This window comes from Barbatula barbatula, assembly GCF_947034865.1.
Source record: "Barbatula barbatula genome assembly, contig: scaffold_189, whole genome shotgun sequence".
NCBI classification, from domain to species: domain Eukaryota; kingdom Metazoa; phylum Chordata; class Actinopteri; order Cypriniformes; family Nemacheilidae; genus Barbatula; species Barbatula barbatula.
The window spans coordinates 3,561-19,590 of record NW_027636875.1 but is presented as its reverse complement, the minus strand read 5'-3'; the positions used below and the strand labels follow the sequence as shown (position 1 = coordinate 19,590).

The 16,030-nt window shown below is 42.2% G+C and overlaps 1 protein-coding gene across 1 annotated transcript; it reads left to right on the top strand.

Annotated features, from left to right (window-relative positions):
• Positions 1-571: 571 nt before the first annotated feature.
• LOC306890977 (receptor-type tyrosine-protein phosphatase delta-like) lies at positions 572-15,291 on the top strand (the record flags this gene model as incomplete). The annotated part of the gene is made up of 13 exons (XM_079488405.1): positions 572-620; positions 703-972; positions 2,011-2,592; positions 2,667-2,812; positions 2,889-3,033; positions 4,234-4,539; positions 5,260-5,453; positions 10,937-10,963; positions 11,985-12,102; positions 13,052-13,639; positions 13,964-14,064; positions 14,642-14,898; positions 15,198-15,291. Coding segments are annotated over 13 exons (2,877 nt in total), but the record flags the coding sequence as incomplete, so codon positions are not given.
• Positions 15,292-16,030: the final 739 nt, after the last annotated feature.

Genomic DNA, 16,030 nt, shown 5'->3' with positions numbered 1-16,030 from the left:
TCTCTCTCTGTCTCTGTCTGTCTCTCTTGGTAACTCCTGCTTTTAATAGCTCTGTTGATTTCCTGTAATCTGATAAACTGACTCTCCTCTGGTGTCTGTTATTCTCCTGTGGGACGGCGATGTGTTTGTTTGCATGGCAGAGTTTGAGGAATGCCCCCCCCCCCATATGCACTGAGGATTTCTCTTGCGTGTATCTATTCACCTGTTTGTTTTTCACTCACTTTCCTTCATTTGTCATTTGTTCTGTTGACTGGCGGTCACACGACCGTTTGTGTCCACACGTGTGTCCACTTTATGAACGGCAGGCGCAGTCGGCTTCTGGCCGTGTGCTGTTGTTAGTGGAACGGCTGTGCGTGTGATGTGACAATGTGAACCGCCACATTCCTTCACATCAACTGGAAGAGAACGCAGCATCACAGTTGTACAGTCAGGCAACTCCTGCATGCTGTGATCCTCCGGTTTCCTCGTGTCCTGCCGGCTCACCTGTGCATGACGTCCATGTCTGCGGTGACTCCGCTGTGGGAAACCCCACCCACTGTCTCATGTCTAAACCAACGACAACAGCATAGCGATGAAATCCACCAGATTTGTGTTTGCTGTTCCCTCGTCAGCTGTCGTTGGTTTTAACCTGTTAAATGTTCCCCTACGTTACGAGGCCTTTTATCCATACGGGATGTCACCACTGCTTGTGTTCTCTTGCAGTGAGACGGGTTCCGCCCCGCTTCTCCATCCCTCCGACGGATAATGAGATCATGCCCGGGGGAAGCGTGAACATCACCTGTGTGGCGGTGGGCTCACCCATGCCCTATGTCAAATGGATGCTGGGCTCGGAGGATTTGACCCCTGAGGATGACATGCCCATCGGCCGAAACGTGCTGGAGCTCACTGACGTCCGGCAGTCGGCCAACTACACGTGTGTCGCAATGTCAACGCTGGGTGTTATAGAGGCGGTCGCACAAATCACGGTCAAAGGTGAGCGATGCTTAACATTCCCGCCGGTGCTGGGCTGTTTTATCAGGCCCGCTGCTCTTATGCTCAAACAAGAACACTGACCTAAGAAAACAGGTCTCATATTTGCAGTTGTTCTGTGTTATTGTGTTACGTTGCCTTATCCAGTCAAATGAACTAATAATAAATAAATAGATCTGTAGATGTTTCATAGTTTTTGATTACCAAATGTTACACAGATCAACCAAACTTTTTGTGTTAACTTACTACTTTATATGCTGGGTTAATGTTCAATGTTAATGTAATAACGTGGGTTTTGTGCAAGTTTTTAAAAAGTACACCAGGTTGTCGTGTTTTAAGGAAAAATCTTCCTACTGTTGGGATTGGTTTCACACCACACACACTGAAAGCTTTTGTCTGTGGCAGACATAATAAAATCACATTAGTCATAATATGCCCCAAGAGACAGCTGGCAAAGACTAAACATTATCCGTCCTATCGGCGAGCTCACCTAATGCGCTCTGAATTAAAGCAATAAATTACCGCCTGCAGAATATTGAAGACACGCAAGTAAAGCCGAGCGTCTGTCTTCCTCCGGGGGAAAGTGTTTTTCTGCTTATCGCCATCTGAGCTCTTCTGCTGTACTACATTAACAACAAACAGCACTGGAACATGGCTCTTCTGTTCATGTTTTGGCAGAGCAAGTCGACATTTTAACCTTCGGCTAGCATCCCAGAGTAGCGAGCACATTGTCCGTGAATTACTCGACTCAATAGAAAAAAACCTGCAGTCAAATCAATCCACGGCAGTTTGTAGTTGTCTTCACTGGCAGCATGCTTATATTGACTCTCAACTTGTTTTGTATTTGAATAATTACATTCAAAATTATTTCATTTAAGCTCAACTTGATTTTTAAACTTCTTAAAACTCTTATGTCGGCCATCGTTTGGACAAACATTAGCAGTGTTAGTGTTGCTGTGGGAGTGTGAAATCAACCTACAAATGACTTCCAGTGGGTGTATGTGTATGTGAATGACTTGAATTATTTTATCGTTCGTCCAGCTTTACCGAAGCCACCGGGTGTTCCCCAGGTAACCGAGCGCATGGCAACAAGCATCACGCTCACGTGGGATTCAGGGAATCCCGAACCCGTTTCCTATTACATCATCCAGCACAAGACCAAACACTCGGAGGACTCTTATAAAGAAATCGATGGCGTCGCCACCACTCGTTACAGTGTTGGAGGACTGAGCCCTTACTCCGACTATGAATTCAGGGTAGTGGCTGTGAACAACATCGGACGCGGCTCTCCCAGCGAAACCATCGAGGCCAAAACGGCAGAGCAGGCGCCGAGCACGGCCCCGCGGCAAGTCCGAGGGCGAATGCTGAGTGCTACCACCGCCATCATCCACTGGGATGAACCCGAGGAGGCCAACGGACAGGTTACAGGCTACAGGGTTTACTACACCACCGATCCCGGCCTGCAAGTCAACCAATGGGAGAAACAGATTGTTAGAACCTCCAACTTCCTCACCATTCCAGGTCTGACACCCAACAAGACTTACTACATCAGAGTCCTGGCCTTCACCTCCGTAGGAGATGGACCTCTGTCCTCTGATTTACAGATCATTGCCAAAACTGGAGGTAGGTGTCTTTGTTTTCCATTCTCTCTCTCTGTCTAAAGTTAGGATCATGTTTTATTTGGATTGTTTTTATAGTTCCCTCTCAACCGACGGACTTCAAGGCTGAAGCCAAATCCGAGACCAGCATCCTGCTGTCGTGGAACCCCCCCACACAGACCGGCCAGGACAATCAGATCGTCGGATACGAGCTGCTCTACAAGAAAGGAGATGACAAAGAGGAGGTCAGAATCGCATCACTCGTGCACACACATACTCACAGAGTCCAGATGTTAATATGACGATTGTTTTGTGTTTCAGAAGCGTGTCAGCTTCGAACCCACCACCACCTACTTACTGAAGGATCTGAGACCCTTCACGACATACACCTTTCAGCTGGCCGCCCGCAGCAAACATGGCGTCGGTGCCTACACCAATGAGATCTCGGCTGAAACTCCTCAGACACGTAGGTCTTCTTCCTTTTCTCAAGATCAGCACTTCCTCCTTCGGCACTAGAATCCAGATTTAAGACGTTTAAATTCAGCTCAGCGCTGTTTGACGAATGGAGGCACTACAAGATGAATAGACTGCACATGCCTTTTCAATGAGAGACCATCTGTGACAACTGTAGACCAGTGACATGCTTGAATGTGGTGTCGTCTGTTACATAGATTCACGTCAAAACAACAGTGCTGAATGATTTATCTGTTAATGTCTCGTGTGTTTACGAGATGTGCTGCGTTTGAGAGAGTTCCAAAAGTAAACTGTAATGATATTCAGCTAGACTCGTGTTCTCAAAAGACCTCACATTTATTATTCATGTGTTAAAGTCATGTTTATGTATTGCCGTGTTATCAGTGGATACAGTGAATTCTCCGGGTGTAGAACCCATGACCTCGTACTGCTGGTGTCGTGCTCGACCAGTTGAGTTAAAGCACTCCAATGCACTTTAGTCTCGGCGTGTGTAAATCTGAGGTCTTTTGAGACGTGAACACAGGTAAGTACATCTGAGGGCTGTTTTTGCATGTCTTGAGACATCAGTCATGATCTCTTGGAGCAGCCAGGCTTTTACCTCAAACCAACAGGCCTCGGAAAGGTTGGTGAGCAATGCTTTTTCTGTTTTTACAGAGCTGACACATCAACCTTTAATATTTTGGATTGATGGTAACTGCTTGGAGGAATTCAGCAACCGTTCAGATATCAGAATTTGATGGAAAAAATTTTTTATTTTGAAACTCAAATTTTACTCAAATGTTAGGACGTGTAGAAAAAATAACATGTGTATAATTTCAAAGGTAGGTTTATGTTCAGGGTTCGTTTTACTACATCAATCGCACCAGTTTGTGTTTTCACCTCCTTTATGAGACGTACGTGACATTTCTGTCCTTTTTTTAAAGCCTTTTTGAAATTTACTCTCATTTCATCTTTGATTTATAAATAAATGTCGTCCTGTGGTTCATCCTCCTTTTATGTTATTTTATGTTCCTTTTTTGTTTCTTTTTCTTTTTGTTTGTCCATCAACATCATCTTCACCTCGACCACAAAAAAAACAAAAAAATCCTCTTACCTTCAACCCCTGTGAAACTCAACCGGGATCCTCCCGAAACACTCTGATCCAATGCAATGGCTATCTGCTCCTTCCACAATCCACCGGTTCTCCAATCAGAGCCCTCAGCGCCACCGCAGGAAGTCAAGTGCACTAGTCCCAGTTCCACCAGCATTCTGGTAAGTTGGAAGCCGCCTCCGGAGGAGCTTCAGAACGGAGTCATTGTCAAATACAGCGTCCAGTACGCAGCCACGGAAGGAGACGATACGTCCTCACGTCACATCACCGACATACTGCCGGAAACCTCCCACTATCTCTTGGAGAACTTGGAGAAATGGACAGAGTACCGCGTGACAGTGATCGCTCGCACAGAAGCGGGTGAAAGCCCTGAGAGTTTACCTCATCTTATCCGTACGGAGGAGGACGGTATGTCTTACCCACACGACCCTTTACTAATGTCTTTACTCCTCAAATATTCCCTGACTCCTGTCCGATATCTCCCCGTGCTCACACTAACTCTACTAATCCGGATTCACTCAGCCAACATTTCAACCCCTTTGACATTTTTGGGGCCGAACAATTACATGGCAAATTCTTCTGATGACCTTAAACTTCTAACAATCCCAAATGTCGTCTTGTTTTTTTTTGTCCCTCGTTTTCTTGTCGAGATAAAAAATGAAATAGCTTTTTTTAATGGAGAGAAACTCATTTCCATACACGAACAAAGACGGCTGAACAGACTGTGAATCTTCAAAATGGGGCTTTTTTCTCCAACGTCCCATGAAAATGACATTTGTTTTTTTTTCACTCTGTCATAGCCAAACTCCTTTCAAGTGCTTCAGATCTCTGAAACGCTCTGCTTGGCTTCTTTTTGCTTGTTTTTACCGGTTATATTTTTTATTCCATATTTTGAATCCACTGTACCCATTTTTCAAAAAAATAAGACAATGAGGTCAACTCACACCTGTTTTTGGGGATTGTTTTTTCTTTCTTTTTTTTTGACTTGCCATTGTCGAGATATTAGTATTATCAGCAGTATTTAGCCATTTCGTAGATTTTTGTCCACCTGACCATTCTGTTTGAGGGAGGTGCCCGTGGGCCTCTGTAAGCTTGACCGTTTTGTCTTCTATCCCATGATTCTCTCAGTGCCCAGCGGCCCTCCTCGTAAAGTCGAGGTGGAGGCTGTCAACTCCTCGTCTGTTAAAGTGTTGTGGCGTTCGCCGGTGCCCAGCAGACAGCACGGGCAGATCCGTGGGTATCAGGTGCACTGTGTCAGGATGGTTAACGGTGAACCCGTCGGGCATCCTGTCATCAGAGACATCCTGACAGACGACGCTCAGGTAAGCATTTCACCACTTGGTTCAGCCTGCCAGCCGTTTGGTTTTTAAAGGACACACGAGTTTCTGAGCTACTCTGTTCCAAACCCATGTGTGCTGCCTGATGACACCATAATGTTTTTATACAGTATAAAGTGTATATCCTATAACCGTCACTCTACCCCTGAACCAAACCTTCACTGTTTAACTTAAGCTGTTTACATCATAGAGATCAAAACATGTCCCCAAAACGTTCTGGTATAACTATCTTAATGATACATAAAGACACTGCCAGGTAGGGCTGTGAGGGTAACCGTATCACTGCAGTAATGAGATGCTGATTTCTGTGGCTCACCAGTTTTGAAACATTTTAATAAGTTGATGTGAGTCGAGCATAACACTGTGAAAACTTCAAATATTTCAACTAGTTTACGATCGGAGTGAAAACAGATTAAGGAACAAATCATAACTGAAGAAGTGAAGAAGCGTTAAATCAGACGTGTCTTCTCTTGAGGTAACTTAACCCTGTGGTGACGCAGATTTTATTCTTATGAAAATACTGATATCCGAATAGCGTTTTTCATTTTCAAACAGTTGTTGCGGATGAAATGTTGGAACGTTCGTGCACATCCCTATTGAAGAGCCTCCCTGAAACCAGACAAAGAGAATATGTTGGTTTTCCTCGCACGAAACATGAAGAGCGATAGATTTGTCAGCACTACGTGTTGCACAACAGCCGAACACTTGTACAGACTGTAGGCAAGACCGATGTTCTCTTTTTATGTTGCACTTTGAAAAGGCTTGTTTTTATTAATGTAGCCTAATTAATAGTTTAACGATATTAATAATGTTTGCTGTTACAAACGATGAATTATTCAAAGTTTGCGTGCGTTTATATCCGCTGACTGTTGTGCCGTTGCTCTTTTTGCAGTGTCCTCGGGTTCTTATTCTTGTAATGGTTTATTTTACATTATTGTGGAGGTGTGTGGTTGGATGTGATTAACAGCCAAACCTCATGATTTGTTGCGTCTTCGCCGCAGTTAGAACTAAAATCATACCGTCACAGCCCGACTGCCAGGTTTACCAGGACACATACACAGATGTGACACATTAATGTCACACACAGGCAGTTCAAATGAAAGCTAATCTGCTGCGTGTCACATTTATATTTGATTTCATATAGAATGTGTGTCTAACTGAAGTATCACATACACACAGATACTGAAAAGACAGTGAACAGTGATGTGGAGGTTCCAGAAGGAATGTTGATTAAAAACTTCGTATGTTAAATACTTAAAGTTTGCATATTCTTATATTTCTTGTTTGTTGTTTACATCAAACTAACCATTTTAGTAAGAGTCATGACTCTGTGGAGTTGCTCTTACTGTGTGTGTCTATAGAGTTGAACTATTTGTTGAGCTGGTGTAGAAGACATCAGACAGCAGTGCAGTTCACTGGATTCGGAACAGAGTTGTAAACTATAAGGGCTGGTTTCATGTACAGGGCTTAAGACTAGTCCTAAAGCTGAAAACAGCTTACACTGATGTCATAAAATACATCCCTGCCATTGTTTTGTCTCAAAATGCACACAAGTAATATTTTTTTAAATGCATGATTGTAAAAACTACTTTAATGTCATTGTTTAACAAAGGTCTAGTCATGACTTCCGGGAAACCACCCCTAAGCGAAATACTACTGAATGTTTTTTTATGATATTTCATGTGTTATTTTATATGTTCTTTAAATGAAGAAAGAGTGATCAGTGTTTAAATATTCACAGACAAATCATTATTACACACAACCACTATAGAGCTGAAATCTGTTTAACTATATATGAGCTAAAATTACACGACAGATCAACACATCCAAACCTCAGCTGGCAGTGCAACACTGTTTGAATGACCAGTGACATCTCATTTTGCTTCTGTTCTCCCTCTGTTACTTTCTGTTTCTCATCTGTTCTCCCTCTGTTACTTTCGGTTTCTCTTCTGTTCTCCCTCTGTTACTTTCTGTTTCTCTTCTGTTCTCCCTCTGTTACTTTCTGTTTCTCTTCTGTTCTCCCTCTGTTACTTTCTGTTTCTCATCTGTTATTTTCTGTTTCTCATCTGTTCTCCCTCTGTTACTTTCTGTTTCTCTTCTGTTCTCCCTCTGTTACTTTCTGTTTCTCATCTGTTATTTTCTGTTTCTCATCTGTTCTCCCTCTGTTACTTTCTGTTTCTCTTCTGTTCTCCCTCTGTTACTTTCTGTTTCTCTTCTGTTCTCCCTCTGTTACTTTCTGTTTCTCATCTGTTCTCCCTCTGTTACTTTCTGTTTCTCTTCTGTTCTCCCTCTGTTACTTTCTGTTTCTCATCTGTTATTTTCTGTTTCTCATCTGTTCTCCCTCTGTTACTTTCTGTTTCTCTTCTGTTCTCCCTCTGTTACTTTCTGTTTCTCTTCTGTTCTCCCTCTGTTACTTTCTGTTTCTCATCTGTTCTCCCTCTGTTACTTTCTGTTTCTCTTCTGTTCTCCCTCTGTTACTTTCTGTTTCTCTTCTGTTCTCCCTCTGTTACTTTCTGTTTCTCATCTGTTACTTTCTGTTTCTCATCTGTTCTCCCTCTGTTACTTTCTGTTTCTCTTCTGTTCTCCCTCTGTTACTTTCTGTTTCTCATCTGTTATTTTCTGTTTCTCTTCTGTTCTCCCTCTGTTACTTTCTGTTTCTCTTCTGTTCTCCCTCTGTTACTTTCTGTTTCTCATCTGTTATTTTCTGTTTCTCATCTGTTCTCCCTCTGTTACTTTCTGTTTCTCTTCTGTTCTCCCTCTGTTACTTTCTGTTTCTCTTCTGTTCTCCCTCTGTTACTTTCTGTTTCTCATCTGTTATTTTCTGTTTCTCTTCTGTTCTCCCTCTGTTACTTTCTGTTTCTCTTCTGTTCTCCCTCTGTTACTTTCTGTTTCTCATCTGTTATTTTCTGTTTCTCATCTGTTCTCCCTCTGTTACTTTCTGTTTCTCTTCTGTTCTCCCTCTGTTACTTTCTGTTTCTCTTCTGTTCTCCCTCTGTTACTTTCTGTTTCTCATCTGTTATTTTCTGTTTCTCATCTGTTCTCCCTCTGTTACTTTCTGTTTCTCTTCTGTTCTCCCTCTGTTACTTTCTGTTGTTTCTCATCTGTTATTTTCTGTTTCTCTTTTGTTCTCCCTCTGTTACTTTCTGTTTCTCTTCTGTTCTCCCTCTGTTACTTTCTGTTTCTCTTCTGTTCTCCCTCTGTTACTTTCTGTTTCTCTTCTGTTCTCCCTCTGTTACTTTCTGTTTCTCTTCTGTTCTCCCTCTGTTACTTTCTGTTGTTTCTCCTCTATTACGTAACGGTTTCTCTTCTGTTCTCCCTCTGTTACTTTCTGTTTCTCTTCTGTTCTCCCTCTGTTACTTTCTGTTTCTCTTCTGTTCTCCCTCTGTTACTTTCTGTTTCTCTTCTGTTCTCCCTCTGTTACTTTCTGTTTCTCTTCTGTTCTCCCTCTGTTACTTTCTGTTTCTCTTCTGTTCTCCCTCTGTTACTTTCTGTTTCTCTTCTGTTCTCCCTCTGTTACTTTCTGTTTCTCTTCTGTTCTCCCTCTGTTACTTTCTGTTTCTCTTCTGTTCTCCCTCTGTTACTTTCTGTTGTTTCTCATCTGTTATTTTCTGTTTCACTTCTGTTCTTCCTCTGTTACTTTCTGTTGTTTCTCCTCTATTACGTAACGGTTTCTCTTCTGTTCTCCCTCTGTTACTTTCTGTTTCTCTTCTGTTCTCCCTCTGTTATTTTCTGTTTCTCTTCTGTTCTCCCTCTGTTACTTTCTGTTTCTCTTCTGTTCTCCCTCTGTTACTTTCTGTTTCTCTTCTGTTCTCCCTCTGTTACTTTCTGTTTCTCATCTGTTATTTTCTGTTTCTCATCTGTTTTCCCTCTGTTACTTTCTGTTTCTCTTCTGTTCTCCCTCTGTTACTTTCTGTTTCTCTTCTGTTCTCCCTCTGTTACTTTCTGTTTCTCATCTGTTATTTTCTGTTTCTCATCTGTTCTCCCTCTGTTACTTTCTGTTTCTCTTCTGTTCTCCCTCTGTTACTTTCTGTTTCTCTTCTGTTCTCCCTCTGTTACTTTCTGTTTCTCTTCTGTTCTCCCTCTGTTACTTTCTGTTTCTCTTCTGTTCTCCCTCTGTTACTTTCTGTTGTTTCTCATCTGTTATTTTCTGTTTCTCTTTTGTACTCCCTCTGTTACTTTCTGTTTCTCTTCTGTTCTCCCTCTGTTACTTTCTGTTTCTCATCTGTTCTCCCTCTGTTACTTTCTGTTTCTCTTCTGTTCTCCCTCTGTTACTTTCTGTTTCTCTTCTGTTCTCCATCTGTTACTTTCTGTTTCTCTTCTGTTCTCCCTCTGTTACTTTCTGTTGTTTCTCCTCTGTTACTTTCTGTTTCTCTTCTGTTCTCCCTCTGTTACTTTCTGTTTCTCTTCTGTTCTCCCTCTGTTACTTTCTGTTGTTTCTCATCTGTTATTTTCTGTTTCTCATCTGTTCTCCCTCTGTTACTTTCTGTTGTTTCTCATCTGTTATTTTCTGTTTCTCTTCTGTTCTCCCTCTGTTACTTTTTGTTGTTTCTCATCTGTTATTTTCTGTTTCTCTTCTGTTCTCCCTCTGTTACTTTCTGTTTCTCTTCTGTTCTCCCTCTGTTACTTTCTGTTTCTCTTCTGTTCTCCCTCTGTTACTTTCTGTTTCTCTTCTGTTCTCCCTCTGTTACTTTCTGTTGTTTCTCATCTGTTACTTTCTGTTTCTCATCTGTTCTCCCTCTGTTACTTTCTGTTTCTCATCTGTTCTCCCTCTGTTACTTTCTGTTTCTCTTCTGTTCTCCCTCTGTTACTTTCTGTTTCTCTTCTGTTCTCCCTCTGTTACTTTCTGTTTCTCTTCTGTTCTCCCTCTGTTACTTTCTGTTGTTTCTCATCTTTTACTTTCTGTTTCTCATCTGTTCTCCCTCTTTTACTTTCTGTTTCTCATCTGTTCTCCCTCTGTTACTTTCTGTTTCTCTTCTGTTCTCCCTCTGTTACTTTCTGTTTCTCTTCTGTTCTCCCTCTGTTACTTTCTGTTTCTCTTCTGTTCTCCCTCTGTTACTTTCTGTTTCTCTTCTGTTCTCCCTCTGTTACTTTCTGTTTCTCTTCTGTTCTCCCTCTGTTACTTTCTGTTGTTTCTCATCTGTTACTTTCTGTTCTCTTCTGTTCTCCCTCTGTTTCTCTTCTGTTCTCCTTCTGTTACTTTCTGTTGTTTCTCATCTCTTACTTTCTCTCTCTCTCTCCTCTTCTCCCTCTGTTACTTTATGTGGTTTCTTCACTGATACTTTCTGTTTCTCTTTGGTTCTTCCTCTGTTACTTTTCTTCTTCTGATACCTTTCTGTTTCACCCCTGTTTCTCTTCTGTTCTTTCTCTGTTTTCGTTCTGTTCTGTTCTGCTCTTCCTCTTTTGTTTCTCATCCGTTCCTTTCCTTTTTCTTTTATGTTTCTCTTGATGGCGGCTGTACTCTGCATCAGTGGGAATATGATGATTCGGCTGAACATGTAAGTCTTTGAATTCATTTTGGCATCCGTGCACAGGGTGTTTAATTCACTGCATGCTGCATCATTTGCACACATGTATATTAACATGTATCCATCACCTGCCTATAGATGTTTATTGTTGAGTCAGATGGTTTTGTAGTTGCCAGGAGAAAAAAGACAGAGCATGTTTTCAGAGTTTCCATTATCTTGAAAAAACTGGCAATATAAGCAGGTCAACCCTTGTGTGGTGTTCATATTTTTGTTACTCAGCCAGTATTGGTGGGTCTAGTGCACCCACTGCAGTTTTGAGTTTTTAATTCAACACAATCAAACACTTAATGTTAAATTATGTTAATTAAAAGATGTTTACTTCATCCCGATTACGAGCCATCTAAACAGCATATATGGTTAATATTTGCCCTTTGTTAGATCACAATTATGAATTGAACGTTTTTTTTGGCGGGAACGGCAGAAACAGAAAACTCACACTTATACACACTCTCTCACACACACACAAACATACTAAAATAGGCCATGAAGAGGACACAATGAAAGTAAACAGAACATACAGTTTCCACAATTTTATAAAACCTGGGTTCAGTTGACCCGAACATTATGTACAGTACGTCATATAAATGTGTAGGGGGTGTACCGTGTGCGGTTATTGAAAATGCGTCCTGATATATGTTCTTAACAGAAAATTAGCCAAGGCCAATGACTTTGAATTTGCAAAAAATATTCATTGTATCATTTTTTTAAATAAAAATGTAAACAGGTCCCACAGAACCGAACACCATACAAGGGTAAATAGATAATTATTTTGTGCTAGCTCCCAGAGGTTTGTATACATTAATATGCATCTTCGTAATGTGTTAATGATAAAATGTAAATAAAGTCTGCCCAGCATTCTCTTTAAAATGATATATATAAAAAAAGGCATTTGGTGTCAAAGATTTTCTATTTATTTGTACAGTACATGTATTCAGTTCTCTTTTGATTCCTCGCCATGTTTAAAGCCCTTGTGCTTTCGTCTGTTTTCCAGGAGTTATTTCTCACAGACCTTCAAGCTGAGAGCACATATTCATTAACCGTCGCCGCTTACACGACCAAAGGAGACGGAGCGCGCAGCAAACCCAAGCTGGTCACCACCACCGGAGCCGGTAGGTTAAGAGTAATTTGTCCCTCGGTGTGGTCTGGACTGTTAGCCCATGGCCATAAACAGTGAATGCCTGTAATTGCCCCCGAGGCGATGACGCCGATTGTAATTCCATTCACCTACAGCTCTGACTTTGGAATGCTCGCAGGGGTTAAGAATATAATGGAGAAATCTGTCGAGAAAATGGCAAAAGAGAATTTCTTTGTTCAGAAGAAAGTAATCTGGATGATCACTGAATGGCTTTATAAGTACAGGAGCTTTCTGTTGTACCTCTAATAGCGCTGTTATTTAGCTCTCTGAAAAGCCTTTTATTTCACTCTCATTCTTCATTGTATGCCTGTGAAAAGGCACACGTCATCCCTGTTGATTTCTGTTTGACATTACATCATTATATCCTGTCAACCCTGTCAAAGTGTCTGGGACTTGAAAATTAAGAAAATAGATCAACGTAGGGTGAATCTGTTACAGTATGTTAGTGCTTCAGCTGTTTTCATTCAGATTTTACTTTACAGACCAAACGCAACAGGTCACCGCGATCCGCATTAAAAACAGTTCAAATCGAATCTGTCAGCTTTGGTGAAAATGAGTCCATTTCCAACTCAAATGACAAATATTCATTATTTTGTTTAATAATTTCCCTTCTTAGATTTAAGGTTGGACAGTTAATCCAAATAAAGCTGAAATCGCAATATGGCTTGTGCCGTTGTTTTAAAAAAATACATATGCCTGTGCAAAAACGTAAAGTAACGTCATTGTTATGTATAGGTTATTATATTGTCATGAGAACCTTAAACATCTTCAGTTTTTACGCAATTACACATGATATTGACGATAGATTATTGAATTACTATTATGCCATACAATACAAAATTGCATCTTCAGATTTGTTTAGTGTTTTATGTCTTTGACACCGCATTAACCGCGGCATGTTTTCCCTGTTCGTTTGTTTTCAGTCCCTGAAAAGCCTCGTCTCATGGTCAGTCCAACGAACATGGGCACAGCTCTGCTGCAGTGGCACCCTCCCCCCAACACTCACGGCCCTCTGCAAGGTTATCGCCTCCGATTCGGCCGCAAGGACGTGGAGCCCCTGACCGTCATCGAGTTCTCTGAGCGTGAGAACCACTACACTACCAAAGAAATCCACAAGGGGGCGTCCTACACCTTCCGCCTCTCTGCCCGCAACAAGGTGGGCTTCGGAGAGGAGACGGTGAAAGAGATTAACACGCCCGAGGACATGCCCTCCGGATACCCGCAAGGCCTTGTAGCTGAAAGTAGTACGGCTACTACCATTCAGGTCAGCTGGCAGCCTGTGGTGCTAGCCGAGCGTAATGGAGTCATCGTTAAATACGCCCTTCAGTACAAAGACATCAACAGTCCTCGCAGCCCTTCTGAACTGTTTATCCCCGCCACCGATTCCATCGTTGTCCTGGACGGCCTTAAAGCAGACACCACGTACGATATTAAAATGTGTGCCTTCACCAGTAAGGGCGCCGGCCCTTACAGTCCTAGCGTCCAGTTCAGAACGCAACCCGTCCACCAAGGTAGGAGGCTCGTGACACCCATTCGCCCCCGTTCGCCCTCTCCTACAAACAAACGTCATCTCTTAGTCAGAGCATGGGGTTTCTAAGGAGGAAATTGGAAGTTAGCGAATATCAAATTAGCCACAAGCGTAGCTAACTTTGAGTGTTTGAATTAGCGTCCTCAAGGAAGTTTAGCATCTGGAGTCAACGGTAAGGTAAAAGGTAAGGAGCAAGCTCTGGGATAGCCCTGTAAATCGTGGGGTAGAAGGGTCTAAGGTAAGACTGTGATGGACTAAAAACCCTTCTGTCGCTGTTGCCTAATTCATCTGCCCGCCTTTCTTTTAGCAGTGTTTGCAAAAAATTTTCACGTGAAGGCTGCCATGAAGACCTCCGTGCTGCTGACGTGGGAGATCCCCGACAACTACAATCCTGCTCAACCATTCACAGTAAGAGTCTTAAATCCCATGAATCATTCTCTCGTGATGTCTGTTGATTTAAAGCCTGTATTTTACACTTGAATTGTGATGTGCTCCGAAACATTTGCTGTCTACTGTCTTCATAGGCAGATGCATCATAAGGCCTAACTGTGGAGTAATCTCCTAAGTGTGAAAAAGCAGTACACTGAAGACTCAGCTGGTTTTAGCTAGTGTTCCAGTCTATTCAAGCTGATGTTTAGCAGGTTTTTGCTGGTGGGTTCCAGATAAAAAAATCTAAAACCAGCCTGCTTAACCAATTTGTTCAGTGGGAATACAGTTATATGCGCTACACTATTAGGCTTAAAGTACACAATAAACACAAACTAACGAGTTCAGATTGAAAATGTTGTGACACTTCTCAGTACTGAATGAATTCTGTGGGTATTTATAAGCAGTAGTTTGTTTATTTGTTTGGCCATCTCGACTGTGTTACACGGATGCCTTCTGGGATTTCATGTCTTGTGACGATTAAACATTACTGTAGAAATGATCCTAAAAGACACAATAGACATGTCCTCAGGTTTGAGGTTTGGATGTTTTCTTCTAGATCTTGTATGATAATGGACAAAGCGTGGAGGTGGATGGGAAGCTGACGCAGAAGCTCATCACAAACCTTCAGCCAGAAACTCAGTACTCTTTCCTGCTCACTAACCGTGGCAACAGCGCAGGAGGTCTACAGCACCGCGTCTCCACCATGACAGCACCTGACATACTGCGTACCAAACCCTACCTGATCGGCAAGACGGGTTCAGACGGCACGGTCACGGTCGAGCTGCCAACTGTACAGACTACAGAGAAAATCAGGTAAGAGCCAGATCCTCCTAACACGCCAAAACATTCATTATAGAGACCAACCATCATCTCCTTCAGAGAGGGTTCATGCAACACCAACAAAGCCTTCGAGTGAAAGTCAGGCGGTGAAGTTTGTGTGTTGGCAGGTTATTGATTTGTTTACTCAGAAACTCTCTTCTCCGTCAAACGTCCCGATAATCCAGTGTCATCACAGGTGGATTGGAAAGTCCAGATTGATTCGCTCTAATCTTGATGGATGTCCTACTGCTGTCAATAGAATCGTAACCCTCTCTCTCTCTCTCTCTCTGTAGGGGATACTACATTGTGGTGGTCCCTCTGAAGAAACAGCGACCTGGAAAGTTTATTAAACTCTGGGACAATCCAGACGAGATGAATCTGGAAGAGGTATGAAATCCACTCTGTCTGTTATATTTCACTCAACTGGAAGAGAGAACGTTTATGAGTCAGAAGATAATGGCAACACAAGGTAGATCTACAAAGCAGAACTTACAGGCAGCTCTTGTTTATTCGCTTCTCGTGAAGCCGTCTCTAAATCTTTCATTTAAACTAAACACAGCTTCATAGTAGATTCACATCAGTAAATGAATGCACGCTTTCCAAGCTTTCTTAGTTCTGGTATCCACCAGACAGACGCTTCTACAGACACGTTCAATGAGAACGCCCATCATCACTTCCTCTCATATGCAAATCTGTTTCTGCCAGCATATGAAAAGCAGAACAAACGATGTTCTTTATGTGAAGGGCGGCAGAGGAAGTGTGTCATCACACCAGTAGACTAATATTATTTATAGCTGGACTAAATATTTGAAAGCACGGAGATTCCCGGCACACCGCCAACATGAGCACGGATGCCCGGGGAGAACCACACAGAGATCTCCGCTCTGATTGGTTAATGACCTCATGCCTGTGTCTCAGCAGCTGGTTCTGTAAACCCGGTTGCGATCGCTCATTGTGCTCCATTACTGAAGACACAACTGAATATTTGTCCAACAGGAGCTGAAACAGAGACATTGTCCAAACGCTTTAGCAAAGATGAGAGAAGTGTTTTTCCCTCCAGCACACACAAACACACACACACACACACTCAATTTGTTTGATGTCAATATTTGAAGTTGTCTGTTCA